The sequence below is a fragment of the Agelaius phoeniceus genome, chromosome Z (genome assembly GCF_051311805.1).
Source record: "Agelaius phoeniceus isolate bAgePho1 chromosome Z, bAgePho1.hap1, whole genome shotgun sequence".
NCBI lineage: Eukaryota > Metazoa > Chordata > Aves > Passeriformes > Icteridae > Agelaius > Agelaius phoeniceus.
This window is the reverse complement of record NC_135303.1, coordinates 76,769,983-76,797,026: the sequence shown is the minus strand read 5'-3', so window position 1 is coordinate 76,797,026 and position 27,044 is coordinate 76,769,983. Positions and strand designations below refer to the sequence as shown.

Genomic DNA, 27,044 nt, shown 5'->3' with positions numbered 1-27,044 from the left:
CAAGTCAGCAGTGCCTTCCCTGGCTTTGGCTGGATACTGATCTGGTACATGTGGGTGTTTTAAAATTGTAATTCAGAGACTGGCAGTGGTTTGGATCTCCTACATTGCTGTGAGTGCTTTCTGCAAATGTAGGATATAACTCAATGGAACAGTTTCTTCTTCCTCAGCAAGTAATTGGCATTTCTTGAAGAATTAATTTAGCTTGTACAACAGGATAGCCCTGTTTTCCTCCTTAGTTTATGATGGCACTTTCTCATAGCACTTCTGAGAATATCTTAAAAATGCTAGCTGGCATGCAGTGAAATAAAATAGTATGTTGTAGATTTGTGATGAAAAATATTGCCCAGTAAAAATGAACTGAGTTAAGGTGGGATTTTGAAAATAATGTTTTCTTTTCCTCTTGTATTTGGAAGCAAAAAGTTTACACATGGTATTTTAAAAGGTGATGTCTGCCTTTTGTGTTAGGCCTATAACTTACTTCTGTTCAAAGTCCTGAAAATACTTGTTTATAGTAGGAGTGTATTTGAGCAACCCTAGTGCATGTTGATCCAAATAACTATTGCCAGTCTTTTTTAAAGCAAGTGTAAAAAAGGTTATGGCCTTGTGAACAGTAGTCTTTAATCACCACATCTACATGTTTGTGTTCTTTAAATGAATGTCAGATGTTATGGATACATTCTGGGTTGTGTAAAGATGCACCCCGCAAGATGCAGCTTTCTGCTTGCCACAGACACAAGCTGTTATGCTTGAAAGATTTTTCTGTGGTCTTTGTTGTGCATGAAAACTTGAACCTGCAAACCTGCAAATGAAAGGCATCCCCTAAATTTTGGTGGGTTTTTTTTTTTTCCAAATGCAAAGTTCAGTACTGCTAGAATGATGCAAATACGCATTACAGTTTTAAAACATACTGACTTACTTCAAATGAGCTACATACAGAAGAAAACACAGATGCAGCTGAAACTTCAAGCAGACTTTAGGCTATTCTGGCAAGGGAGTATGGAGGAGGGCAATTTTTTCAAGTGTGTTTTTCTGTGGGGGGGGATATTCTAATCATTTTTTTCATGTTTTTCATTCATTCCTGTTTGTATTTTAAAGTAACTTACAGACCTGCTCTTTTTCTGTACCCTCAACAGCCAAATTCTGGTGAATTGGACCCATTGTATGTAGTCGAAGTGCTCCTGCACTGCAGCAAAGACAGTTTGAAAAATTCTGCTACTGAGTCTGCAAGGCCAGCCAGACCTGATGAGAGAGGAGAGATGCAGGTTTGTTACGTGTTTTTATTCTCAGTAGTTCCTTATAAACTTTCCCAAATCTTCATTTCCAAACCATTTGCACACTCTGGTAAAAAGAGGGACTGATGCATTTAAGGAAGAGAAAGAATCTGTACACCTAACTCTGCTTTCTTAATAAATTAAAGTAATACATTTTTAGTAGTACCGTTTGACAGATGCTTTTTTTTCACAGTATCTTGTCTCTGAAGCAGAATTCCTTTTTATTTATGAAAATTATTAAGACTGGAAAAGATTTTCAAGATCATTTAGTCCAACCCTTGAACACCATCTTATCACTTCTATCATAGCACGATGTGCCACATCCAGTTGTTTCTTGAACCCTTCCTGGGAAGGTGACTCCACCACCTCTCTAGACAGCTTTGCAAAACTCTCATTCTAAAAATAAATTGAATTTTTTTTTTTTTTAGTGAAAATATTTGCACTATTTAAAATTTTCAAATTGAAACCCTATATCAAGACAAACAGTTACACTGCCTTGTAATTTGTCTGCAGGTTTGTTCTCAGAAACTCCATTTCAACCTTGGAGTTTAATGCAGTAGTGATTCTTCATGGTGTCATGATGGTTTTCATACTTAGGAAGATGTATTTTCTGTCTTGATGTTCTCTGCTAGTAGCATTCTTTGTTAAGTATATGACTATAATAGGTCTGGTTTGGATCAGAAGAGGTATTCCAACAAGATGCAAAGTAATAGAAAAGCTGTTGTTTTGTTTTCAGTTGTAGTCTTTCTCCAGATGTAACTGCATTCAGAATTTTCCCATTTGGACAATTACTTTTCTTCTTTATGAATACTTTAGGTCATTAGCTGCATTTTTCTGCTTTCTGATGTTCCTTTACCCACTACTGTGTTCTTGAGCACTAAGTTTTCCTTTTCCCTTGAAAAGGTTTTGCTATGGACCAGTAATAAGAGGTATATTTTTTACTGATTTATGAGTTATTACACTCTCTTTGATAGGTTGTTCCTGTTTTGGTGCATCTTGTCTCAGCTATCAGCAGTGTCCGCCTCTACATACCAAAAGACCTGAGGCCTGTTGATAACAGGCTAAGTGTGTTAAAATCTGTACAGGTAAGTTCCACTAGGCTGTGTAAGTACTCTGCTCTGCTTAGTGAGGTACTCTTAAACCCAAGGCAACTTGTTGCAAAGAAATTCATGTAAAGTTTCTGTCACACCTTCACCCTTATTCTTTTAAAGGGGTTGGCAGCTGCAATGTCAATTGTTTTTCCTTGTCAAGTAATTTCAAACAGATTTTGAAAACTCTTGAAACACCATATAACTTACATTACGGCTTGTTTTACTGTTACTTATCTTAAACCCTTTTTCATCATTTTAGGAGGTACAGAAACGTTTTCCTGATGGAGTGCCCTTACTAGATCCTATTGATGACATGGGCATCAAGGACCAAGGGTTGAAAAAAGTAATCCAAAAAATAGAGGCATTTGAGCATAGGATGTATTCACATCCTCTTCACAACGATCCAAACTTGGAAGCCATATACAAACTTTGTGAAAAAAAAGCACAGGTAAAGATACAAACCAAATTATTTCGTGTTTAGCTGCAGAGTGGGGAGGGAGGTTGTCTTTCTACTTCCTTTTCTTTTTATTTGCAAATCCCAAATCAATTATTTTAAATTTACTCAATCTCACTAACAAAATGGCTGAGTTGGTGGTATGCCCTTCCTTGGTACAGATATATGTCTGAAAAGAAAGCTTCAGAGGAAATTTTCAGGAATAAGAAGGTTACAGGGGTCTTTTTCATTGATTAGACATAGCACAATGCAGTGTAGGAAAAGTCTTCATAGATAATTTTAATTGATAGTTTTTAATACATTTGTGCAAACCTAAGTTGAATTGATGGGGCTTATTAGCTTGAGGAGTGTACCAGAGAAATCATTGTGCTGCTGCTTCCTGAGCTGACTCTCGGCCTGGAAGCAATTACTTGTTTTGTATAGAGTTGTACTGTCTTAGGCTGAGATCAGGTATGCATAAAACCAGCTCTCATATTTTTCTGCTGCTTGAGAAAGCAGGTTCTCCAGGAGCCACTTTGCAGAAGTGAGGTGGTTCTGGAATGGGCAGCAAAGAGTTGCATGTGGTAAGACCTGATGGACTGAGCAGCTTTTTGTGAGGGTGTCTGCTGTAAGGATGTAGATGGTGACTGCAATGAACTGCAAGCCACTGGAGAAGTTCTAATAGCAGAAAATTATGCCTTTGGCTTACATTTCATTGAATAATTGGTTAGCTGAGACTTAATATAGGTCTTAGAAGATGAGCGCTCACTTCTCAACAGAGAATTTTTTGTCATTTAGTGTGGACTGATTTGGTTTGTTCCCCACTGTGGGTAAATATCTTAAGCTTACCAGAGATTTCAGTAGGTAAATGGAGCTGATTTTTTAAACTATTATTATAAAATCAGTTTTAAACCTTCCTCTTAGAATTCTTAGGCAAGTCAACTCGTGAAGTAGTATGTTCATATACCATTGTTCTGAGGCCTTTATGTAAATTAAACAATGTCTTTAAAACAGTTGCATCTGTTAAACCGGCAAGGTGTAATTCCTCTTCTTCTGGCCCCCCAGATTGCTATGGATATTAAAGTAGCAAAGCGAGAATTGAAGAAAGCCAGAACTGTCCTGCAAATGGATGAACTCAAATGCCGCAAGCGTGTGTTAAGAAGACTGGGGTTTGCCACATCCTCAGATGTTATTGAGATGAAAGGACGGGTTGCTTGTGAAATCAGCAGGTAACTAGCTTCTGTGGAAACTGTTCATTGTCGTGTATATACACATTATTGTCCTTGCTAAAATTAGTACATTATACTTATATTTTAAAGTTTTGAGAATATTAGAAAAGGGGTCTTTAGAGACTCTGTTCTGTGTAATAAAGGTACTATGCTGATTCAGGTATTGCAATGGCAATACTTACTTCATAAGTAAAGTAGCAACTTAAGGACAAAATACAACAGGTTTTAAAATTAAAATGTGGACATGAAAATGGCAAGACAATAGGCTATTTTTGTGCCTGAGTTGGGTAATAGCATGTGTTTTCATGTAATGTTGTACATTGCATGAGGGGAAGGTCTTGATTTCTGTGGTTGACATTGAACCAGGACTGTTGGTACAATCACTCAGAAATGAGTGTAGCAATGATTGTCAGCAGTTATCAAGTCACTGACAGGTTTGCAATAGAGTGAAATTGCTTCCATAGGAATCTGTGAAGTGATGCATTTTACTGTAATACATTTATCAGGTATGTATATATTGAAAAAGGTGAAAAAAATCAGGAATCAGACTTTAATATCTTACAGCGTAACTCAGATTTTGATAGGATTTTGTATTTTTAAAAGTCACAGTGACTGCTGTACGCCTTGCTTACAGGTAAGTTTATTTGATGGCTAATTGCCTTGCAAAATCTGATAGCAAGTAGGGAAGCTGAATCTGAGTTTTATCTACTTCCTGACTGTCTAGAACTGTTTGAGTTACACATCTCTTTTTTTAAAAAATCATATGTTGTTTTTCCCCCATCCTGTGCATTTTTTTTGGATTACCCCAAAAATAGAGGTGTTTTATGCAAATAAGTATGTTTTGTATCTGCATCATGTAGTTACTTTTATAATTCATGATTAAGTCTTTATTCTTCAAGTAAATTGAAGCAAGTTTGTTCCTTTCTTCAGTATTTTGGAAATACCTAGTTGAATTTTTTCTAAGCAGCAACAGTACTAATTTTAGTCCTTTTCTGAAGCTACCTAACTCCCTGGTTCTTTCTGATCTCTTGATATTGTGTCTGATAGAAACTGACTAACTCAGCTATTCATACTAACACATATGATCTGTCATAAGAGTTTTATTGTAGTCCAGTAAGTGCTTTTAGTTTCTTTAAAATACTGTTGCAGTCTCTTAATCATGAGCATTCCACTTAAGAAGCTAATACACTTGTTTGTGTGTGTGTGTATTTTGTGTCCTGACAGTAAAATTAAGATGCTGGTTTTCTAATCCATATCCAGTTTCTTCAGAAAACAGGTTAATAGTTCTTAATTTAAAAATTACATATCAGTAAGTCTTTCCCCTAAGCTTCATTCTTTTTATTTTAGTGCTGATGAACTACTCCTGACGGAAATGATGTTCAATGGTCTCTTCAATGATTTGTCTGCAGAGCAGGCAACTGCACTACTCAGCTGTTTCGTGTTTCAAGAGAATGTGAGTTACTTCTTCAATTCAAGAGCTCTAGACATTCCTGTCTTCTAACAGTACTGTTTTTAATTCAATTGCAGAAATTGGTCATAGTAGTATGAGCCATTGCACATTTTTGATCGCTTCCTAAGATGTTTGACATGAACTCCTATTGAACTTAGCAAAAACATTTCAGCTTCAATGCTAAAGTCTCTTTCCTCAAGAGAAACACTCCAAAGGTTGTGCTAAATTGCAGTCTTCCTCCTGCAATGAAGCAATATCAATAGATTGTCAGCATGTGCTGCTATTAATACACACACCCCTCCTTGTAACTGAATATGTAGAATGATTATCTCAGGAAGATGCTCAGCAATAACTGCACCCTGCACTCTGGGATGAGCATATATTTAATCCTCAGACATGTCTGTGTTATGTTACATGGTCAGTACCCTTGACCATTGATTGAAATGGCAGTACAATATGGAATTGATGCCCAGAAGGCTGTTAAAATCAGACCATTAAAATCAGCATGGGCATTTAATACCAGATGTTACTGTTTTCCACCTGCAAGCTGTATAGAAGGTTAGTATCACCCCAGAAAATTAGTAAAAATAAACTTCCATATGAAATATTTTTGCAAGTAGGTAGCAAGATGTGTCACTCAGGTTAATTCTAAATATGGAAAAAACCACTAGCAGCAGATGCTAATGCATTCACTTTGTTATTAGAAGGGAAACCAAGGTAAGCCATTGTTAATTAGAATATTGGGATTCACTCAACAATAGTACTTGAGTCTAAACAGCTAGGGCATTAAGATATTCCTGTATTTTGAAGAGCTATATTTTCATATATTGCCACTGATGCTTAAGTTATTAAAAACATTTTGTATTCTTAAAGAAAAGCTTGTAACTGTCAAAGTAGTTAATGGCAGTTCATTTGTCAGTACAAAACTATGATGCAGCTAAATAGAGGGACTTTTGAAAGTATCCAGAAAGCAGGTGTTGCTTTTCATAATGTTGGTATACTATACAGAAAGATTTTGTTTTCTGATCGAGTTTGAGGAACAAACATTTGGGGAATTCAGTAATTTAATATTTGGCACTAAATACGTTTGAGAATTTATTGGAATAATGTAGAGTGGCAGTATCATGCATTGAACTTCTGCTTTTGCATTTAATTTGGTATATATATACATAATCAAGTATGGGAGCACTTGAGATTGTTTAATATCTTCTTTTTCAGTCCAGTGAAATGCCAAAATTGACTGAACAGTTGGCAGGACCACTTCGGCAAATGCAGGTAATTAGAAATCTGTCTGAGCTCAGGGTTAGTTAACACAAGCAAAGCTCATGAATAATGTATAAGTGTAAAGACCTAATTTTGCATCATCAGTGAATTCAGCTGGTACTGCATGTGATTTTGCAACGTGTAATTAATAATAGGTTATATGGTTTGCAAGAAATCTTTATGCTAATTTAGAACATGCCTCTAAAAGTTTTATAAAGCTTGCTTGCTACACCGTAGATTCTTAGTGTAGGCAGACTTCATGTAAACAGTGGTTTACTTTCTGATTATTTCTGAGTAATTTCACACTAAAAAGAAAACTTCATCCTGTAACGCAGTACCTAATAATGTGCATGTCTTTTTGTCACTTAAATTCTTACTCTGGTTAAGGGTAATATAAATAAAAAATACTTTCTTTTAAAGGAGTGTGCAAAAAGAATCGCCAAGGTGTCAGCAGAAGCAAAACTGGAAACTGATGAAGAAAATTACTTGAATTCTTTCAGACCCAACCTAATGGATGTTGTGTATACATGGGCAAATGGAGCTAACTTTGCTCACATCTGCAAAATGACAGATGTCTTTGAAGGTAGGCTAATCAGTTGTTCTTTAGAAGGTATGAGTTGGTAGTTCTACAACAGGGAATGGTAATACTGAATAACCTTATCGTAAACTCAGATGTATTCAAACATCTGTATGGCTAAAATCAAGTGGGGAAAAATTCCTTACTATATATTTAAATTTATACTTACACACTGATGATGATTTAGGATTTAGAATCCCTTTTTAAAGGGATATCTCTGTATTCTAAAAACTTCATAAAACTCAGAAATTCTAAGCATTACAACAAAAGGTAATGCTTACTTTTTCTAGTTAAAGGGAAAAAAAAAACATGTTCCAAATGCTTGTCATCAGGAAGTACAGGTCTTGCATTTGTCCTCATTATATTTTTTTTTAATTTGGTATAACCAGTTCTTCCTGCTGACTTAATGATGACAGAAGTGAAAAGTGGTAACCAAGTCTCTCTTTTGAATAGTTTTGCACAGAAGTGCTATGGAGATAGTTGCAAAGCCTAGATATAACATGTCAGGTGGATTAATTTGATTCCTAAAACTGAAGTACTAGAAACGGCCTCTTGACGAAGAATACTTTGTTTTCACTTTGAAAAGTATGGTGATTTACAGACCTGATATTTTGTAAAAACAAACCATCCAAAGGGTTGTCAAACAAGAATGGTCAATACTAAAGGTCAGGCTAGAATGAAAAACCAGCCTGTTGGAAGTTATGAAGAGCAGGATGGATGCGCCACTCTTAGAAGTCTTCCTTTTTGAAATTGTTAGTGTCACTGTTGCGTCCCTCAAATGCTGTTTTCTTCTTCTCAAAGGTTTGCAGATTCCCTTGTAACAAGGGAATTCATGCACATTATTCATGCATGTAATCCAATGCATAGACCCAGTAATTTTCTGAGGAAAGTTGCTTTTGAGCAGTACAAATCCTGGCAGTCTTTGCTTCTGCAGTCAGCAGATTCCTCCTATTTCAATGAGTATTTGAGCCTCCTATTTGCTATGGAGGCACCCTGCATATGTGGAACATTGAAGCAGCTGGCTTATGTTTTACATTGACATTTTAATGTTCAGAATACACTGGGCAGTAACATTTTCCATTTAACCACATTTGTACTAAGACAGTTAGCTTTGTTCTACTCAATAGTGCCAGCTTCCTCAAAATGAGATCTTAGTGGCCTGTTTTGAGGTCATCTCTTGTAACAGGGGTTAATGCATGATTCTTCCCTTAACTTTCAGTAGGCTGGTTTTCTGTGCTTTCTGTCCTTATCCAAAAGGAAGGGAAGCACTTCAGACATCCATTGTTGGTTATGTGTGCCTTAAATGGATTGTGTTCCTAAATCCCAGAGTAGTTTTCCTTGGTTATCCAAGTAACTGTAGTGATTTAAAAGAAAAACAGAATACAAAATAAGCCTAAGTGTTCCAAGAACAAGTGTGTTTGCCACAAAGTGGAGTAGCATTGATATGCTTATGAAAATACCTTGTCTTTAAGCTAAAATATGTGGTGGGAAGAAATAAAAATAAGAGCAGCTTTTTAAAGCCATTAGGGAAGAACACTAAACGGAGTTAAATATCCTATCTGTTAACTGCAGACCAGCTCCTGCTGGTACTTCCATACTTTATGGAAGTATAAATAATAATTCATTTTAAAATTGCAGTTTTCTTTTTCTTGAACATAAAACTATGTCTGCAACACCCCAGCTACGCTGCCTGTAACGAGTACTCCCTGGAACGGCTGTCACGGTTGGCCTTGTAAATGGAGACAAGCAGGGTCTTTGACAGCTGAGCCAGCACAGTGCAGCACAGCCATGCTCGGGGCAGCTGCCATCAGGTGGCTTGTGTTGGTGTGTGCTCTGTGCTCAGTAGCCTATGGGTGGGCTTTTCCATCTCCTGTCATTGCAACAGGTTTTACAAACTGCTGCTCTTACTCAAACTGTTCTCACTGTAGAAACTGTCATGGCCTAGTGCGCCCCTATGAATGCTTTTTAGAAGAGAAGTATTAACTTTATCATGTCCCACTTTCCCAAGAGCTATGAACAATGCTCTTTTCATATTGGTTTTTTTTCCCCCAAATATTATATCTTAAGGGTGTAATAGAAAGGTTGTAGAAACCAAACCCCCTCCAGTGAGCAGAGACTCAGATCTTCCCCTAAATTTGGTTGCTCAGAGCCCCATCCAACATGACCTTGAATGTTTACATGTATTGAAAGGTCACAATAAGGTCTCCCTGGAGCCTTCTCTTCTCTAGGCTGAACAACCCCAACTCTCTCAGCCTGTCCTCAAAGGAGACCTGTTCCATCTCTGATCATCCTGGTGGCCCTCCTCTGGACTCGCTCCAACAGGTTGATGTCCTTCCTGTGCTGGGGACCCCAGAGCTGGATGCAGCACTGCAGGTGGGGTCTCATGAGAGCAGAGAGGCAGAATCACCTCTCTTGCCCTGCTGGCCACACTGCTTTGGATATAATTGGCTTTCTGGGCTGCAAGTGCACATTGATGGGTCATATAGAGCCTGTCATCCAGCAGCACCCCCAAGTCCTTCTCAGCAGGGCTGTTCTCAAGCCCTTCATCTCATATTTACCCATTAACAGTTATTTTGCCTACAGTAATTTTGACTGTCGGAGATGCTGCTGGAGGAGATGACCAAACAGGATGCTGTTTGCTTGTGGCCAGAAGAGCAGAAGCATTTAGAGTTGTTTTGTGAAATTTGTAGCAGTGACTTGGGCTAAGCTGTGAGGAAAGTTCAAAAAGGAGATAAATGCATAATAAATCACAAGTGGGTTGGGTTGCAGTGTAGGAGCTGTGGCAAGATGCTTGTGTGTATTATTGTAACCATGCAATGGCTTGGTAGAGTGGTCCATGGACTCTTGAGTAGCTCAGGATTGGTAAGATAGATCACTTACTGTTTTACTGCCTTTGCCAACAAAAGAACTAAGGCTTATAAAAACAGTCCCAAAATAAACCTGTGGTAATTCTTGAAGCAGCTAAGTTGTGAATCTCCTACTGGTCTATGTTTTTTGAGGAAGTCTTAACAAGTTCTTGAAAGAAAAAGTCGGCTAGGAATTACTCAACAGCCCAGAAAGTAGTGTGATTAGGTATTAGTTAGAGAATGTAAAGACACTAGAAAGGACAAGCATTTGGAAACAGCTTCAAGGAAATGCCTCACAAAGAAATTTACTGTGCAAACAGAAACTAAGTTTAAGACATTTGGCTTCTAGATGAATTGACCAGGGTTGTAGAAGGAACGATTACTTTGAGTAATTCAGGAGCAGTTACATGATGTGGCACAACGTTGTCCCTTGCTCTTTCATACAGGTAGCATAATTCGTTGTATGAGGCGGCTAGAAGAACTGCTTCGGCAGATGTGCCAGGCTGCAAAAGCCATTGGGAACACAGAACTGGAAAATAAATTTGCAGAGGGTATGTACTTCATTTTCACAGTACATTAAGCAATTTTAGAAGGAAAAGTGATGGGAGAAGGGGCTGGACAGATTGTGAGGACTGAAGGTGAATCATTTTGTAATGCGAACTTCTTGTGTTGACATCGTGGTAAACAGCACCATTGCTGTTATATTTCCAGATAACATCTTTATTACAAAGTTTGACTTAAAGGGTGGCTAAAAATGGGTGTACAATTACTTCCATTTAATAACCTGTAACATGCTTATAACTGTACTTTAACTAGTGTTTGTGTCAGTTAAGACTTTTCTATATTAATATTTTTTTCCTTCTTAATAGGGATTACAAAAATCAAGAGAGATATTGTGTTTGCTGCAAGCCTTTACCTGTAACAGCAGATGTCTTCCAGAAACTATACTGACATGATGGAACAAATTCATCAGTGTCACATGTGGCTTCCATATCAAGTAATTCCTTTTAATGGTGTTTACTTAAACCACAGTTGATTCAACAAGGCATGTACAACAGCAGTGTATGTAATATAATTTGTTACAGTTTTCAATAAAAATTTACAATTGTAATAGCTTTCTTTTAAGCAAGAGCTTGAACCAACAGAAATTTAAAGTTTAGATGTACAATAACTGTGGTAGATGTTACTATATACAGGTAAAGTGAGCATCCAAGAGCAGCAGCAGTCCCTTAAAGGCAATTACTTATATTACAGAGTTAGACTTGTGAAATTGTTTTCATTCAGAGCAATACAGGTGATATGGGTCATTCTTCATGGTTGATGATTGCTGCCAAAGTGATTTCCATTTGTTGGAGTCTCATGTAGGGTTGTATGGGAATCTTCTTTTGGTTGAAATGTACATCCTCTCACTTTGAAGAAGTCTGACACATAGACAACCTAAGTGAACAAATTAGTGTTTAGCATTAATCAGTGTTAGATTATTCCTGCACTCACAAGTCTTTGAAACAAGGGCTCTGCAGCTGGCAGATTCTATGATCAAAACTAAGTTTAATCAGTTTAAAACATTAGAAAATGGCAGGGAAGTCTTGTACAAAATTCAGACATCTGTTCTTTTAATTGCTTTTTCACCTTGCCATTGACCATTTAGCCACTGATGGTTTAAGCCAAAGTCAAGGCTTGTGCCAACTGACTGCCTTACCAGGCACTGTTTAATTACAACAGCCATAGTTTGAACAGCTCTAAATGAAGGAGCAAAATGTGCTTTTTGAGGGCCCACAATGCAAGTTCAGTTAAATTTTTTTTCTGTAATTTAGGTGGAACAGAACAGGAGACATGGTGCTTTAGCTGGACCCAGCATCTGTAAGGCCAGCTCTACCTATGTAGTCCTTTCCTGCAGTCTTTTAAACATACCACCTCACTTCTTCACAGCTAGGAGACATCTCCCTCACTACAAGAGAGGTGGTTTGATCTAATTCTGCAGCTTGCTGTCTTCCACTGCTCATTTCACCCAGCCCCACAGCAGATGTGCTGGGCATAGTGCTACCTGGAGTGCAATAAGTGAGAGCCTCACGTGCTCCTTTCCCTTCCTGTATGGTCTTCCCCTTCCACTGCAACCCTGAGAACTGTGGAACACTTGAATGTCCTTGGCAGAAGAAACAATCTCCCACCATGCTGGCAGCTGGCTGATGATCCAGTACACTGCTTTAGCCACAGACCAGGGGAGTTTCAGCTTCCACTTAATGCCAGATTCCCTCAGTTCAAGTCAGTGATATATTTGCACTTGCTGTGCTGCAATGCTCTAACCTCAGCTTGCTGGTTTTGTAGAGGAACTCATCAGTTCTTTCAGATAAGAGTCTGAGGGTGGTGGTTGGTGCTAGTGTATATTTTTAAAAATAATTTCCTGACCTTTCAACTCTACTCTCTGTAATGCTACTTTCTACTCTTTCTTGTATTACCAAGCACCTTCTGAATCATCCAACATCCCTGACTAAACTTGTTTTCCTAATAAAAGTGTCCTGACCTCTTTGATCTCTGTTGTTTCTTTCTCTCTGTACTCTGTTTCTTAGAAAAAGGGGTAGGATTATGCCAACATGTTGCCATTTAGTAACAGCTAATGCAGCCTGTACGATTTCCCAGAGCTGCTCCAAGATTGGATAATTGATTGCAACTAGTAGACAGCTTTGTCTTGAACCCTTCTGACCTGAGAAAGCTGACAAAGCATTTATTGTGGAGGTGGTTCTTCCCAGCTGAGCCTCAGTTCTTAATAACTGAATCCTTCAGTAAGACCTCAGTTCATTCCCATTGATCCAAAAGTCCTAATTTATCTATGGATGAATTAGCCATTGCACTGGTGATACCCAGTACAATTGTTGTCACTAAGTCAACTGGGCCTGCTGTGACAAGTTTAGGCAGGTGTCTGTTTCCTGGGATAACTTTATACTCATCAGTACAGCTAAGCTTCACATGTTGTTTGTTGTGAACACATTTTTAGTACTAGGAATGCACACAAGAAATGGTGAAGGGCTTTAGTTTCCCATCAGACTGAAAAAAACACACTGTGTAAGGTGGCAAAGGCAGACACTTTGGTGCTGTACTCATTCAAGGCATTTTCTCCCATTAACTTTATAAAACTTACTTTATAAAACATACTTTATATTATGTTCTCTGCTATTGTACTTGGGATTTCAAATGTGGCTAGAAGCAAAAAGCTTGATTTATATAGAGAGGCCTTGGTTTGGAGTTACCATTTCTACCTTAGTTATTTGAAAAGCTCTTGAGCAGAGGCAATGTCATGTTGTCCAATGGCTAAAACTACCATTTATCTCATTGGCCTGCCTCACTCCCCAAAGTACTATTGCTACACCCAGTTCAAGGAGTTGTTTCTCTGTTTCAGCAATTTCTGAAGCGTTAGAAATACAGGTTTGCTTTCCTGTGAACACAGCCTGCAATTCTAAGGTGCTGTTCATAAAAGCAGCATTCACACCCACCCGCCCCCTCAGGAATTACTTACAATGAGCACAGCTACCACTGCACCCTGGATAAGTCCTGTTAAAACATCACTCCAGTGATGCTTGTAGTCAGAAACACGTGAGAGACCCACATAGATAGATGCAGCAATAAGACCAAACTGTAAAGTAGGACGTACGAGTCTTGCCCAGTCTCCTTTCATTCTTGCCTGAAGATAAAGCTGAAAGAAAAAGAGAAATTAGTTACAAAATGCAGAAAACACAGATACAGTAAAATTGTGTTGGGTCTTTTCAAAGAGTTGATTGAAATTTTATTGAAATAATATTCACAGCTGTTCTAGGTGCTATAGTTATACTCTTAAGGCTGCCAAGGCAGGGTTTGATAGTTTTGAACTTTAATTTATATATGACACCATCATATTGTTCCATTTGTACCAATATGACAAATGAGTATTTTCAGGATAAAGGTCCTGGTAATACTAGAGCCACTTAAGGCTTAAAAAGAATCCAGTGGAAGTCAAACCAGTATTTCACTCCTGCATGAACTACAGGTAAGCCTTATACACAAAATAGTTTACATTTACTATTCATAGAGCTGACAAGTTTTTAAACTTCATTCTCAATTGCAGTCACCTTTAGTATTATCAACTTCTGGCATAGCATTGCTGCTGTAGCTAAGTATCAGAGCTAACTTGATGTAATGATAGCATTTCTCAGTTGTCACTGGTATATTTCACTGAGCTGTGTTCCTCACCCTTTTCAGCTGCCTATTAACCATGCTACCACTCTGGTGGATATTTGAAGTTCTCATGTATTTTCCCTCCCCTCAGGTCTGCTTTTGTCGTGTATATCTATGTTTTTGATGTATTATCTCCATTTTGCAGTATTTATTATTTCCTATCTAATCTAATCCAAGACCCTGCCTCTGTTTCTTCTGTGGTCTGTCTAGGATCTGTCTGTCTACATCTATCTAGCTCTCTAGTTTCTCCAAATACATTCTGTAAACATAATTGAATTTATTCTGAAACTTAATCCTATCACCAAAGAAAGCACCATAGTTACTGCATTCACTGACAAAACAATACATTTGGAAGTTATGTTTAACATTTTAAGTATATCTTCACGGAGACACTTAGAAACTTCAGGCCAAGGACAAAAGCTTAGCTGACAGTCTTGAGAAAAGCAGAAACCAGCACACAAGCAGCACTGGTGCCTGATGGTAAAACCCTCCACTGCCAACTTCAAAAGCCATGGCTAACTTTGAGAAGCAGTACATTTACCATGTAAATACAGGCACAGAGAAGACACTGTAAATGCAGAGGTGATACTTTCCAAAGTTAAACATTTGGGGAATGTTTCTCTTAGTAACTTACATCATAATTTTGGCCTGCTGACATTTTCAGCTATAAATGGAGCATCAAAAACATCAACCCTATCCATAAACAGTTTTCTTTAATAGCAAGGTCAGGGTAGAATCAGACTCTAAAGAAGCTACACCTAAGACTAAACTGAAAAATATTTTTTCCCCTTCAAATTGGTGGGCACTGCATATTTCTGTGGGCCTCAAACTCACCACTAGGGAAAATACAGTTTAGCCACTTCAGAAATTACCTGTCACACCAAGTTCTTTTAACAAAAGGTGTTTTAATGGACTTACTGTGATACTACTTCTGGATTTACCAACAGTAGACCAGAACACTACAAAGTGCCTGATGGAGCAGAGGAAGGTCCCAGGAGCATATGCTGGTAGCCTGAAGAGCTGGCTGATGATTTAATACTGGCTGTACTTCACTCTTTCCTTATTCCCACTAAATTTTCCTGAAGGCAGTTAAAATACCTTGCTGCAATGAAGCTTTTTTCCATATAAACATTTTTGGAAGTTTGCAAAGGGTGTATAGCCGTAGTGGGGAAAAAAAAAAGGGTTATGCAACCCTTTTGCAGATATGTGAGAAAATAGGTTTACTTATGAACACAAGAAGAAAATGGGGCAAGGCATGCAAATGCCAGCTCAGTGCACTGAATGATCAATAAAGCAGTCTTTCGCCTTAGGCAAATTCTTTCTGCTTGAGAAAGCATCAGACAAGAAATTTGGATTTGACATCTATGTGAAAGCTTGATTTCTGTACTTTGAGAGTAATCTCCCATCATGAAGATCTGGAGCTGTTCTATCAGCTGCAGAGCATAAGCAGTTGGCTATAGACTTCACAAATTCTAGGTGATTCTTCACACCATCAGCTCCTCTATCTGTACAGGAAACAGCCAAAGTTCTTCTTGCACCTTCTATAGCAAATAGATTCACAGTGTTTTAAAACTAGGTGGAAGAAGGGTGAGAAATGATACCGCAGATCAGTGTTAGGCTGACTTATCACTGCTGTGTTTAATATCAGAAATAGCAGCAGTCATTCTGGTTACAGTTGGGTTTGGGGTTTTGGGGTTTTTTTTGTTAAGTTGAAAATAATTGCTTATTAACCAGCTGCTGCAATAGCAAATGCCACGTTATTTTTAAGCAGGTAGTTTCAAAATGATGCTGCTTTTAACAGGCTCAGAGTTGTGCTACCCTGCCAAGCTTCTTCCCACTACTGTGACTTGCTCTTAGAAAAACAACAGCAACATGTCTGGCTACAACAGGCCATCAGGGCCACGCAGGAAAATACAGCAGCCAAGGAGAGGAGGAGCTTTTGCCGATGATTCATTAAATGTAAATCAAGGTTAACACTAGAAGTATTCAAAATTTTCCTTTATATAGTATTAGCCCTTACGTAGAATTAAATGCACAATATGGAGATGTCCTAGCTCCATGTTGCATTAACTCTTGCTACTATTTTGACCCTGTTGACTAACAGAGTGCAATGGCTTCATGCTATTTACAGAACCTCCTCCTTTATGGCATACCTCAGGTTCCTTTGCTCCTCTTTGAAGTCACAGAATAGCCTCAGAGAAAGAAACCAGAAGCAAATCCCTGTCTCTCCACCCAAGCCTCTTTTCTAGAAAGGAGTAAGTATGTAAGAAAAACTTGTGATCTGTACAAGCCACAGGAACTTAAGGAAATTTCATCTGGGAATACTACTGAAATGCCTCCTACCAGCATTTCTCATATTGCAGGGAACAAATTTGTGAGCCTATAAACACAGAAGAAGCATCCCAAGCTGCTCTGGTAGTGACCCACTCCTGTCAGCATTTTGACCATGCCAGCTTCCCTCCACACTGTTCTGAGCATTCTGATCCATCAGCAGCTGTCTTTTAGCTATGCTCCATTGCTCTCCATTCCCCCATCCTGCTGCTTCTTGTGTTTGCTTCATTCATTCCTTTTAAAAGTGCAAAGAGATTTCACAAGACTTCTTTTTAATGGGATTAAATAATCTTGAGGGTTTTTTTCCCTACTAGTTTACTCCATAATGAAAATATGTCCTCTAGCCACACACATCCTGAACACAAATTTCTTCTTAATCTATGGTCTAGTACTTCATTTCTAAAAATACAGACAAGCAATGAAGAGAAACTCACAGATACTTTGTGGCTTCTTGCAAGAAGCCACAAACATGAATGGAAGGGTCTCTGCAACTGGAGAATTATTTGCTACTCCACATTTCTAGCATTTGCTGCTCCACATTTGAGCATTTGCTCTTTCAACGGAGCAGTATTAATTTACATAAACACATGCCTACCTAATTTGGAAGTACAGTGACTTGTGTTTCCTACATGGACTTCGGGAGGTGCAACCATGTGGCTTCACATGGAAACTTCCTAACAGCTAATATAATATTTCTTCACTTTAAGGGCACAAAATTCTTTTAAATCTACCAAAACCTACTCAGTTCAACCAAGATCATATTTCAGATATTTAGTTTCAATATCTAATACTCCTTAATTGTTTTCATTCAATACCTTCTCCTATTTTTTCCAAAACCCAATTATACAGAAATTCTGCACGGCAAAATAAATTTGCCTATTAAGGTATGGGAAATCCTCCTTCACTTGTTCAAGAATGGATGTCAAAAGGATGAAATCTGGAGAGGGGAGGGATTGTGGTAGTGTTCCCCCACCAAGTAATAGTACTACTTGTACCAATTGATTTGTTCTGATACTTTTCAAAAATAGATTTTCTCCTGATACCAAAAGACCCCAGTAACTGCATTTCCTACAGGGGTCTTGTCCTAAACAACAGGAGCAAGGCACACCTTCCCTTTAGAGATATACCTATTTTCACTCTTATTTCTGTCTCTCCAACCCTAAGGGAATCACAGCATCATTAACTTAAGAGCAGAACAGTGAGGAAACAGTTTCCAAGAGAGAAAACTCCCCTGTGACATATAGAAATGAAAACACTTCTCAGATTGTCCAAGTGCAAGTAGTAAGACTCTGGAGACAAAACAAAGTTGGAGAAAATCAGTTCTCGTGAAATAAATCCCTACTTGGAGAGACCTTTGTAGTTGATACAAGTTTAGAAGTGAGCAAGTAAATGGCCTGTACTTTACTTAGCTTAGCATTTACTATTAGTCATGTCTGTCTTTGGTTTATGGTATCTGCCTGAGCAGTACAGAGAGCCCTATGGCATTACTGTCTAGGAGGCACAAAATACTGCTGTGGTTACAGTCAGTATTTGGATCCATTACTGGCTGCTGTTAGGAAAGCTCATACTTCAAAGCAAGTCTGCTGACCCAAAAAGTCCCAAGAGCCACAAACCATCGGGATTCTTCCCAAACCCAGAAGCTCTGATTTAGGAATGTTTAAGCACGCTCAAGTCCATGTACACAAGTATGTGGTTTGCTTTTGGATTTCAGAGGTGGAGGGAGTAGATATGGAGCTACTGTGTATAGGTGGTTTTGTTAATGAGGCAGGGGTGGAAGGAAGTGAAAGCACAGGAAGCACCAGTGTTTTGAAGTCTTCCCAAAAACAGCCTTTGCACTAATATGAAAAGATGAGGCAAAATTTTTCAGAAGGCCTGGGATTAGGCATAAACAGCTGAGAATCCAGGCACATTTGTAGAATAGGAAAATTTCATTTTTACATATGTCCTAAGGACATCCTTACAGGAGACAATACCCCCTTGCCTAAGAGTGTGAAGTCTTCCATTAGGAAGCTGGGAAGATGCACTGAGTGCCAGAGTAACTTCACCCTCCAGTTCCATCAGTAAATACACACTGTAGCCTTTCCTTGACGAGAGGGCAGTGCAGTAGTCACACTACAACACACTTGCACCAGACAGCTTGCATCTGAGCATCTTCAATAACAGCCCATATTAAAATATGATCCTCCAAGAGAATAGACAAGCTGAGGCATTCAGAATAGATTCCTGCATAATGTTATAAAGCAACTGAAACCAAACATTTAGACAGATACGCAGGGATAAGCGATACAGGTAAGTGATCTGCCATCCTTGTTCTAGTCCTGTTGAGCAATCCAGACACTTCTTCCCTGCTCAGACTAGGCAACAGCAGAGAGAAAGGCTCCCTTCAGAGATTTTCAAAGCTTTCTCCTACATCTATAAATGTTCGCAGAATAGCTCTTCCCCTTCTGCTTGTTATGGGAAACTTGAGAGATGCCTTCATATAAAAGCTAGTTTGTATAAATGCTGTTACTCAAATAGCTTTGTATAAGAATTATTCATCATATTTCAGCTAGTACAAACTCTGGAATTCAAGGAAATACAAGAAATCCAGTAAACAGTTTAAAAATCGCAGTTCTGAGCACAAAAGAACCACAATATGTGTGTCATATACAATCTTACACTTATGCAAATATTACATGGAAGTGCAACACCTTATGTTGTACCTGGAAGCACTGCATCTATGAATAAACAGAGCTATAGGCATCAGCCAACAAGACACTGCCTGCAAACCAGAAATATGGATAATGTCTCTCCCAAGTACTTTTAAACACAGTGGGCTCATATCCAAACAGAAAACTGTATTCTAAAAGGAATACAGAGCTACAGAAGAATTCATGAGTCACTCATGAGCTGGGCTTCTAAAAAAAAATTAAAGGAATAAAAAAAAAGGCAACTTAGACTTTGATGCCTGTCAATACAGTTTGCTTTTTTAATGAGATCACCTCCTTTTCATAAATATATATTTATGACCCTGGTCAATCTGCATTATTATATATCTTTTGTTTTATTTTCATTGGGCAGAAAATAAAAAAGAAAGAAGCAACAGTTCAGAATTAGTTCTCCCCCTTCCAGTGAGGGAAGAAGATACAGGTCTGCAGTGCCTTCACTGTGGGGGTATGCCTGAGCTGCTGTTCAAAGGGATGGTACATCCCTATTACTCTGACCATATCTGTCTTCCCTGTGTCAGCTCTGATGTTTGAACAGCCCTACAGGGAACTGATCTATGGGAGAGCTGAACTGGGGAGGAAGCGGCTGAACTAGCAAGAAAAGGCAGAATATGTACCAGTCTGGGCTCTCTAAGATAGCTGCATTCTGCTGTCAAAGGCAACTGATGTGCAAAAGCTGCCTCCTAAGCAATGGGCATAAATGCCTGTTACTAGTAACAGCTCAGCTTTCAATTCAATATCAACACTGTAATCAATCTGTTCTAAACAAATACTACTTTTCCAGTGAGCAATGGGGTTTTTTGGGTTTTAATCCTCCAGCCTCAATTTGGCTGTACATTGCCAAAATAATTTCACATTGACATAATTTTTACCATAGAGCAGGATAAACAGAAACATTTTATTCTGTTGTAAATTGGAATACAACACTTACCTCTTTTCTGATAGAAAAAAACGCTGGAAGTTGGTACTTTAACAATTACTAGAAGAACTAGAGCACTGCAATGTATTGCTTTCAGCTCAGTTCTAGAGGACCCAGTTCACAATATGGGAATTATTACTAGTGGCCCTAACTTCCAAGCAAACCATGGAGAAATCAGGTTTTTTTGTTTTCTTACCATAAAAAGTCTAAATAACAATATTAAAAGAATACTAGGAGCACATACAGGTAGAAGCATGAGTGCTTCCATACTTGAGCCTTGCAGCAAGACCAGTTATCCTTTATTTTTTCATCTGCTGAAAGTAAGGTACTTGATACCATGCACAGCTACAGCCAAACAAAGCATTTTCAGTAACACATGTGTTTTCATTAGTTTTGCAAGACTAGTCCTCAACTTTCATGTGGGCAAGAACACAATAAAGACAGTTCTGTAGCTCTAGTCAAAAGCATTTGCAAAAGTGAAGAAATAGGTACTGTGCAAACAGACATAGCTAAAATACTGTGTCAAAGAGTTGTTTGAGTACTGTTTCACACAACTTCCCATCCCAACATAAACAATTAAAATCAGAGTTTGACTGGCACATTTCAGAGCATTGAGTAACAAAAGCAACCTAAAGCCTGTTTTCACTTGTGTTTATCCTATGATCTCTCTGCAAAAGAAGGCTGCAGCCTTTTTTAGTCCCAGCCATTGAAACACCATTTACTGTCCTCATCTGTAAATCCATGTGACCTTGGATACATAAAATGTTCCCAATGACTTGTAGGAGAGCCACTCAAGTTACATTGTGCAAGATTCATCATCCCTTTCTGTCCCAAGTCTAAGCAGCACAAACACGTTGCCATCCCCAGAATAGCAGTGCCTCTTGGCTTTGCTATTTGCCTCTGGGTTTGTGCAGCTCTATTCTTCATCCTGGAATAGGTGCCGGCAGGGAAGTGCCCAGGCAAGCTACAGCCAAAACTGATTCTGTTACAGACACATAATCCTCAGGGCCACACCCATTCCTACCAACTGTTCTCACTACTGATGGCAGCGTGCATTTAGCATTTTAATTTAAAGTAACTTTTTAAACATACTTAACTTGAAAAGTCAAGAACTGCCTGCAGCATCCCCCCTTTAGGGCCAAAGTGCTAGTTTGGTCACATGGACACTGGTAGAAGAGGTGCTCCACTACACTTGCTCTCCCATTTCCAAACCAGGATTCAATAGTTTTGAAACAGGAGAGGTCATGCCAGCTGTTTAATTGTGGAAAAAAAGGAGCAGCATCAGGAGAGGACAACACAGATAATTTGGGATCCATCATCTGTTTTTAGGTCACTGGATTCCCACATACTGTTGCGGTCAAACTCCCTCTAGCTTGCACACAAAGCTGCTGTTGGCAGAAGCTCTTATCCCAGAGATAACAGCTCTACTTGGACCCAACCAACCCATCTAGCTCTGCCAAATGAGTCTCAAAATACATTCTCCACCATAGCTTCCTAGACTGACAGACTGCAAGCAGGTTTTTTTCTGGGGTTTCATTAATTCTCTGTTAGGAAACATAAGAAACTTAACTTTAACCTGGGAGTGGGCTGAAAACCCAAGATTTAAATTTGTCTAGCAAGACACAACAGCTTTTATACAGGTGCAATGACCTCTGTGCTGTGAGAGCAACAAATTATGTATGCTGCTGCTTATTTAAACAGATGGATAATATAAACTATTTAACATTTCCATGCAACAAAGAGTTAAAGTAGAGAATTTGATGACTAATACAGTGCATGGTGTTTCCATGTGTGGCCCCTGCTATGAGATGGGACACGCAGCATAGGATTATGTTCAAAATTGCAGCTTTTTCTCCTGATTCCAGCAAAGTCATGCAGTGAGGACTCAAATAATTTTGCCAATCTCCTGGCAAGCAGAAGAAAGGAATACTCCTTAGCATAACTCAGACTCTTGAAGAAATCCAAATGTTTGCCAAGTCAAAAATGTCATAGAATCACAGAATTGTTTAGGTTGGAAAAGAGCCTTGAGATCATTTGAGTTCAACTGTTAACTCAGCACTGCCAAATCCAGCACTCATTTATGTCCCCAGGTGTCACATCCACACTTCTCTTTTAACTACTTCCAGGGATGGCAATTCCACCACTTCCCGGGGGTAGCCGGGTCCAATGCTTGACAATCCTTTCCAAGTACTCTCATCCTGCTGCTGGCTGCCCAGGACCCCACCTGGCTACAACCTCCTTTGAGGCAGTTGTAGAGTTGTAAAGTCATCCCTGAGCCTCCTTTTCTCCAGGCTGAACCCCCAGCTCCCTCAGCTGCTCCTCCAAGGACTGGTTCTCTACAGTCATGGATTCACCTGACACTGACATACATTCAGCAGCTACCTTTTAAGAGCACACTTTCTGCAGTACACACACACACACACCCCCCAGACTCCTCCAGCCGCTCCAGAAAGCAGCATGCTAGTGCCTGGTTATCATTAACACAGCCTCTGAGTAATGCCACATGCTAACAGCCTGTCCTGCTGGTGACTCAGCCCGTGGCTGCAGAACGGGTGCAGGGCACAGATGAAGCCAGCATCAGAGTTCAGAAAACAAACAAGGCATCAAGTGCTGCAGGTTTGGCTTGGAGCCAGCAGCAGCACTCTGTCTTGCCACATGCGCACGTGTGTGTGTGTGTATTTTCTTCACCTTCCTGCACTAGCTGTCCTTTTGAAGACATCTGAACTCGATTTGGTTTCTTGGTATGCACTAAGGCTATGTTAATCAGCAAGACAAAAACATGCTGCACAGGAGCCATTAATGGCTCTCTTCTTCAGATGTCCCTACAATGGCCTCATGGCAGTTTCTATGAATAATGAATAATCTTATTATCAGACAGAAGGAAGTAGAAGTCTAATCTCCACAAAGCCTCTTTATTTTTAATGGGCAATATGGCTCAGCCAAAGACAAAAAATGGGTGCAGAAACAGACAGGGCTCTGGAAACTCATTGACTAATTAATGGAAAACAGTAATCTCCAGTGAAACACTTCCTGTCATCTTAGAAGAGTTAAAGGCATTTGTACCCCTCTAGTTTAAGGATGCTACTAAGCAAAGCCATGTTTTGCAGTTACTACAGAACTGAGTGAACACAAGGACAGCTCTGAGCACAGCAAGTGTCTGAACCAGGACAGACACAAAGACAGGATTTATGGTATTCTGATGTAGCTTGCATAGGAAGGGTTTGATTTGCACTGACTTGCCACCTGCCCATGTGGGAGGTTGCCAAGAATCAAACTCATACACACAAAGCCCCAAGACAGCTAAGGTTCATAATTTCCTCTTCAAGAACTTTCCAGACAAGCTCTTTGCATGGATTCAAAAGAATATGCCACAGGCACTCCAGAAAGCCTTATTCAAGCCACATGAAGTTAATAACTTCAAAATAAAGAACTCTTTACTTTCTTGCCAAAGGCTGAATTTTTTCCAAGCCCAGTAGGTTAACTAAACAAGGTCTTAAGTCCAGGCTGTTCAAGACATCTTCTGTCTTGTATGCATCTAGAGGGTTGTATTACCTAATGTGACCCATTACCTTCAATTAATGAGTTGAGAATTCTCCTGACCACCACCGTTTACCCAGGCTGCAGAAGAACATACCTTATACACATGGGACAGAGGTAAAAGCTCAGACAGCTTCAGATCCCTGACAGACAACTAAAATCCAGTCAGTATGAATTATAAACAACACATATTGCTACACACCTAAGGTTTTTCTTATCTCCAGGTTTGTCCTTCTGTGAGATTTAAGTGTCACATTATCACGTTGTTTAACAAAACCATGTGAGAAGATGTTGGATGAGAAGGGCCTGACTGAGCCCAGAGGGGCAAGTCAGTATTAGGGTGCACTCTGTATAGCAGTAATTGCTCCCCTGTACTATGGAAAGAGTGGGTTTGGTTTTGAAGCGCTATTATGAGTGGACCCATAAAATTTTGGAGATTGCCAGTCATAATGAGCAAAAACACTTTAACAGCCAACAGGAAGTCAGACCACCATATTTGAGTCAAACCCAGGATATAATACTTTTATGAACTCTTTGTATTTACATTAGATAAGACTGGTAAGCAGGGAAGACAATCTGAACAGGTTTAGCCATAAAAAAACCTACATAACAGATCAAAACTGAACATCAAGCTTCTGAGATAGCTTTATTTTAAAATAAAGCTTAAAAACTACCTCAATCATATTGAAGAGCCACCTCTTCTGTGTGTAATTGTAGGGGTTTTTATTTAGTTTGAACAATTGGTTCACTCACAGTGGATGTTATACTCATGCCTTGAGAGAGTGAAAAAAATAAAATGCAACAAAGACAAAAAAAGAAAATTTAATCTGAGGTCTGTAAAAGTCATGGAATGTATATATTATGTTAGCAACTTATGTCCAGGACTAGAGTTTAATTTTCAACTACATTAACAACAAAATTCCATAAAGTTGTTAATGCCTTCTATGTTACCACTTAGCACGGGGAGAACAATAAAATCAGTCTTCCCTAAGAGTGAAGATTATTTGTCCTAGTTCACAGGAACAATTTCAACAAAAATATAGTAATCCCTAAATGAAGCACTTCTGAATTGATCTTATCACTAATATTTACTGTCCCCTTGCTTTCCTCACTCTTGCCCCTCTGTCCTTAAAAAATACAGAAAAATAAAAAGGAGTTTGAAAATTCAATTAAATTCAATTTGATCTGCTGTTTTGTGGTTATGGGCCCAGACATACCTGATCTGTGTTTAAGGGTCTTTGCTTTATTTTAAAATAGGCTTTGCACATCTCATTAGATCAGACATGTTTCATTATAGATTTTTATAAGGCTTATAAATTTAGAAGTATTATAATGTCATAAACCTTATACATTTTATAAGGTTTCTAATACTTTAAATGTAACTAAATTTAAGTAGCATCTTCTTTTCAAAACACACTTGTCACCGGGCTCATTTTAGACACGGCACACAAGCCAAGTACCATATTAAGTATTCTCAGGCATACTGAACATCATTCTACTTCTTGTCCCAGTATCACCACCCTTACAACTCCTACTGAGAAGTCTTTAACTGTACCAGACAAGCATCCTACAAAAGCCATATGCATAGCAGCCAAGTAAGTATTCAGTACTAGGTAGCTAACACATCTTTTGTTATCATTTAGATGGAAAGAGCATACTTACTGCTACGAAGAGCATGCAGTACATGGAGAATGAAGAATGGCCAGAATAAAATGATAGTCTGGAAAAGAAAAGATCAGACATCATCAGTTTCCTTTTAGAACATTCAGTCTGCAGTGATACTAATGTATATTATACAAGTGAACTGGTAAAATGCAAACATGTCCATACTACTCTTCAAGGAGGCTCCCTAGGGACATCACACAGATTTTGACCAAGAGTACAGACTTCACTACTCAGCAGTTATCCTTTTCCAGAGTTAAGTTGATCTCTACATCAGGCAGTAAGTACTAGACTTTTGACTGAAGTTTGAACAGCAAGGGAACACATCTTAAAGACAAGTGTCCCTTAATAGTTCATCTTGACAAATGCCAGAATACTTTAAATGTATTTACTTCTTAAAAGTCCCTTATAGTCACGGTATATGTATGAATACAAATTACATTAATCACCCCAAAACAATCACTTGCATTTAGTCACCATCAAGAGGCAGTAGTTAACAAATAATATGTAGTAGTTTATATTACATTTGTACACCTTTGTGAAATGTATGATTCACATAGACCCTGATTATTTATTATTGAAAGGTAGGGGGAAAGGCAGGAATGCAGTTTACTAGCCAGTCAACTGCAAAAGATGACACTCCATCTAATTGGTAGAAGTGATTCGTACTTGGTGATCTCATTGAGAGTGTCAACATTGCCTTCAGCTCCCAAAGACTTGACAACTGACACTGGCAGTCCAGGATTCCTCTGGCCAGGTCCTCCCCTGCACAGCTGGTTTTGTGAGGAGCCACAGATGTAAAATAAAGGTCATCCACCTCCTCTTCAAGAAAATAACGCAAAATGTAAAGACAATTTTGTCTTAGCAGGGAGATGAAAGAACTGTACTTGGCACTACTTTTTTCCATTTTATGCACAGAGCCTTGTAACAGTGCTGCTCCACAGGCCACCAGCCAGGTTTCAGCCAGGCTTCTGTGCAATTTAACAACCACAGCACTCCCCCCTCAGCAGTTTGGCATACAAAAACATGCCCAGCTTAATGAAGTTTCAAAGCTCTGCAGCCTGACCTCTACCATATCCATCAGGTCCCTTGTTTTGGGATGCCTCTGCCAGGCAGAGACCCTGTGGCCAGGGAAACTCTTAGTCAAAGGAAACATTTCCACTCTTTGGACTAGGAGAAACAAAGGCAGCTCTGACATGCAGCAAGATAATGAGGTTAAAGATGCCCTGCTCAAATACCACAAAGGCGGCAATGAAACTGTCTTGTGCACAAGTGAAACTGCAAAACTTCCTGAATTATTTGGCATGTGTAACATTTAGAAACTGCATCAGAAAAAGTCTACACAGGTTTATTCCAGAGGTTTTAGAGCTTTTCGTTTACAGTTGATTTTAGTACTTTATCAAATAGCTCTGGGGGTATTCCTCTTGGCCATAAGATGATATTTTCTACAACTATTGAAAGCAACCTGTGGCCAGCTGAAGGAATTTAGAAGACTAGTAAATGATAAAAGGAAAAAATACCATT

General features: G+C 38.9%; 2 protein-coding genes across 6 annotated transcripts in view; one reads left to right on the top strand and one right to left on the bottom strand.

The window, feature by feature from the left end:
* MTREX (Mtr4 exosome RNA helicase) overlaps positions 1 to 12,689 on the top strand; it is a 43,721-nt gene extending 31,032 nt beyond the window's left edge. Inside the window, exons 19-28 of one of the 4 annotated variants that reach the window (XR_008535897.2) lie at positions 1,134 to 1,262; positions 2,246 to 2,356; positions 2,622 to 2,810; positions 3,861 to 4,024; positions 5,372 to 5,477; positions 6,693 to 6,749; positions 7,158 to 7,320; positions 9,543 to 9,687; positions 10,607 to 10,711; positions 11,030 to 11,053. Coding sequence is in view for 1 of the 4 variants with exons in the window: in XM_054652613.2 (XP_054508588.1) it covers positions 1,134 to 1,262; positions 2,246 to 2,356; positions 2,622 to 2,810; positions 3,861 to 4,024; positions 5,372 to 5,477; positions 6,693 to 6,749; positions 7,158 to 7,320; positions 10,607 to 10,711; positions 11,030 to 11,082 (1,077 nt within the window). In the remaining 3 variants the exon portion in view is untranslated. Of the gene's footprint in view, positions 1 to 1,133; positions 1,263 to 2,245; positions 2,357 to 2,621; positions 2,811 to 3,860; positions 4,025 to 5,371; positions 5,478 to 6,692; positions 6,750 to 7,157; positions 7,321 to 9,504; positions 9,688 to 10,606; positions 10,712 to 11,029 lie in introns of all 4 variants that reach the window. The other 3 variants (XR_008535896.2, XR_008535895.2, XM_054652613.2) reach the window with 3 other exon arrangements.
* Positions 11,147 to 27,044, bottom strand: part of PLPP1 (phospholipid phosphatase 1) — a 63,017-nt gene continuing 47,119 nt past the window's right edge. For both annotated transcript variants that reach the window (XM_054652617.2, XM_054652616.2), the window contains exons 4-6: positions 25,521 to 25,578; positions 13,672 to 13,848; positions 11,147 to 11,597 (exon numbers count right to left, since the gene is read on the bottom strand). In XM_054652617.2, the coding sequence (XP_054508592.1) occupies positions 11,472 to 11,597; positions 13,672 to 13,848; positions 25,521 to 25,578 (361 nt within the window). In that variant the 3' untranslated portion in view covers positions 11,147 to 11,471. The remainder of the gene's footprint in view (positions 11,598 to 13,671; positions 13,849 to 25,520; positions 25,579 to 27,044) is intronic.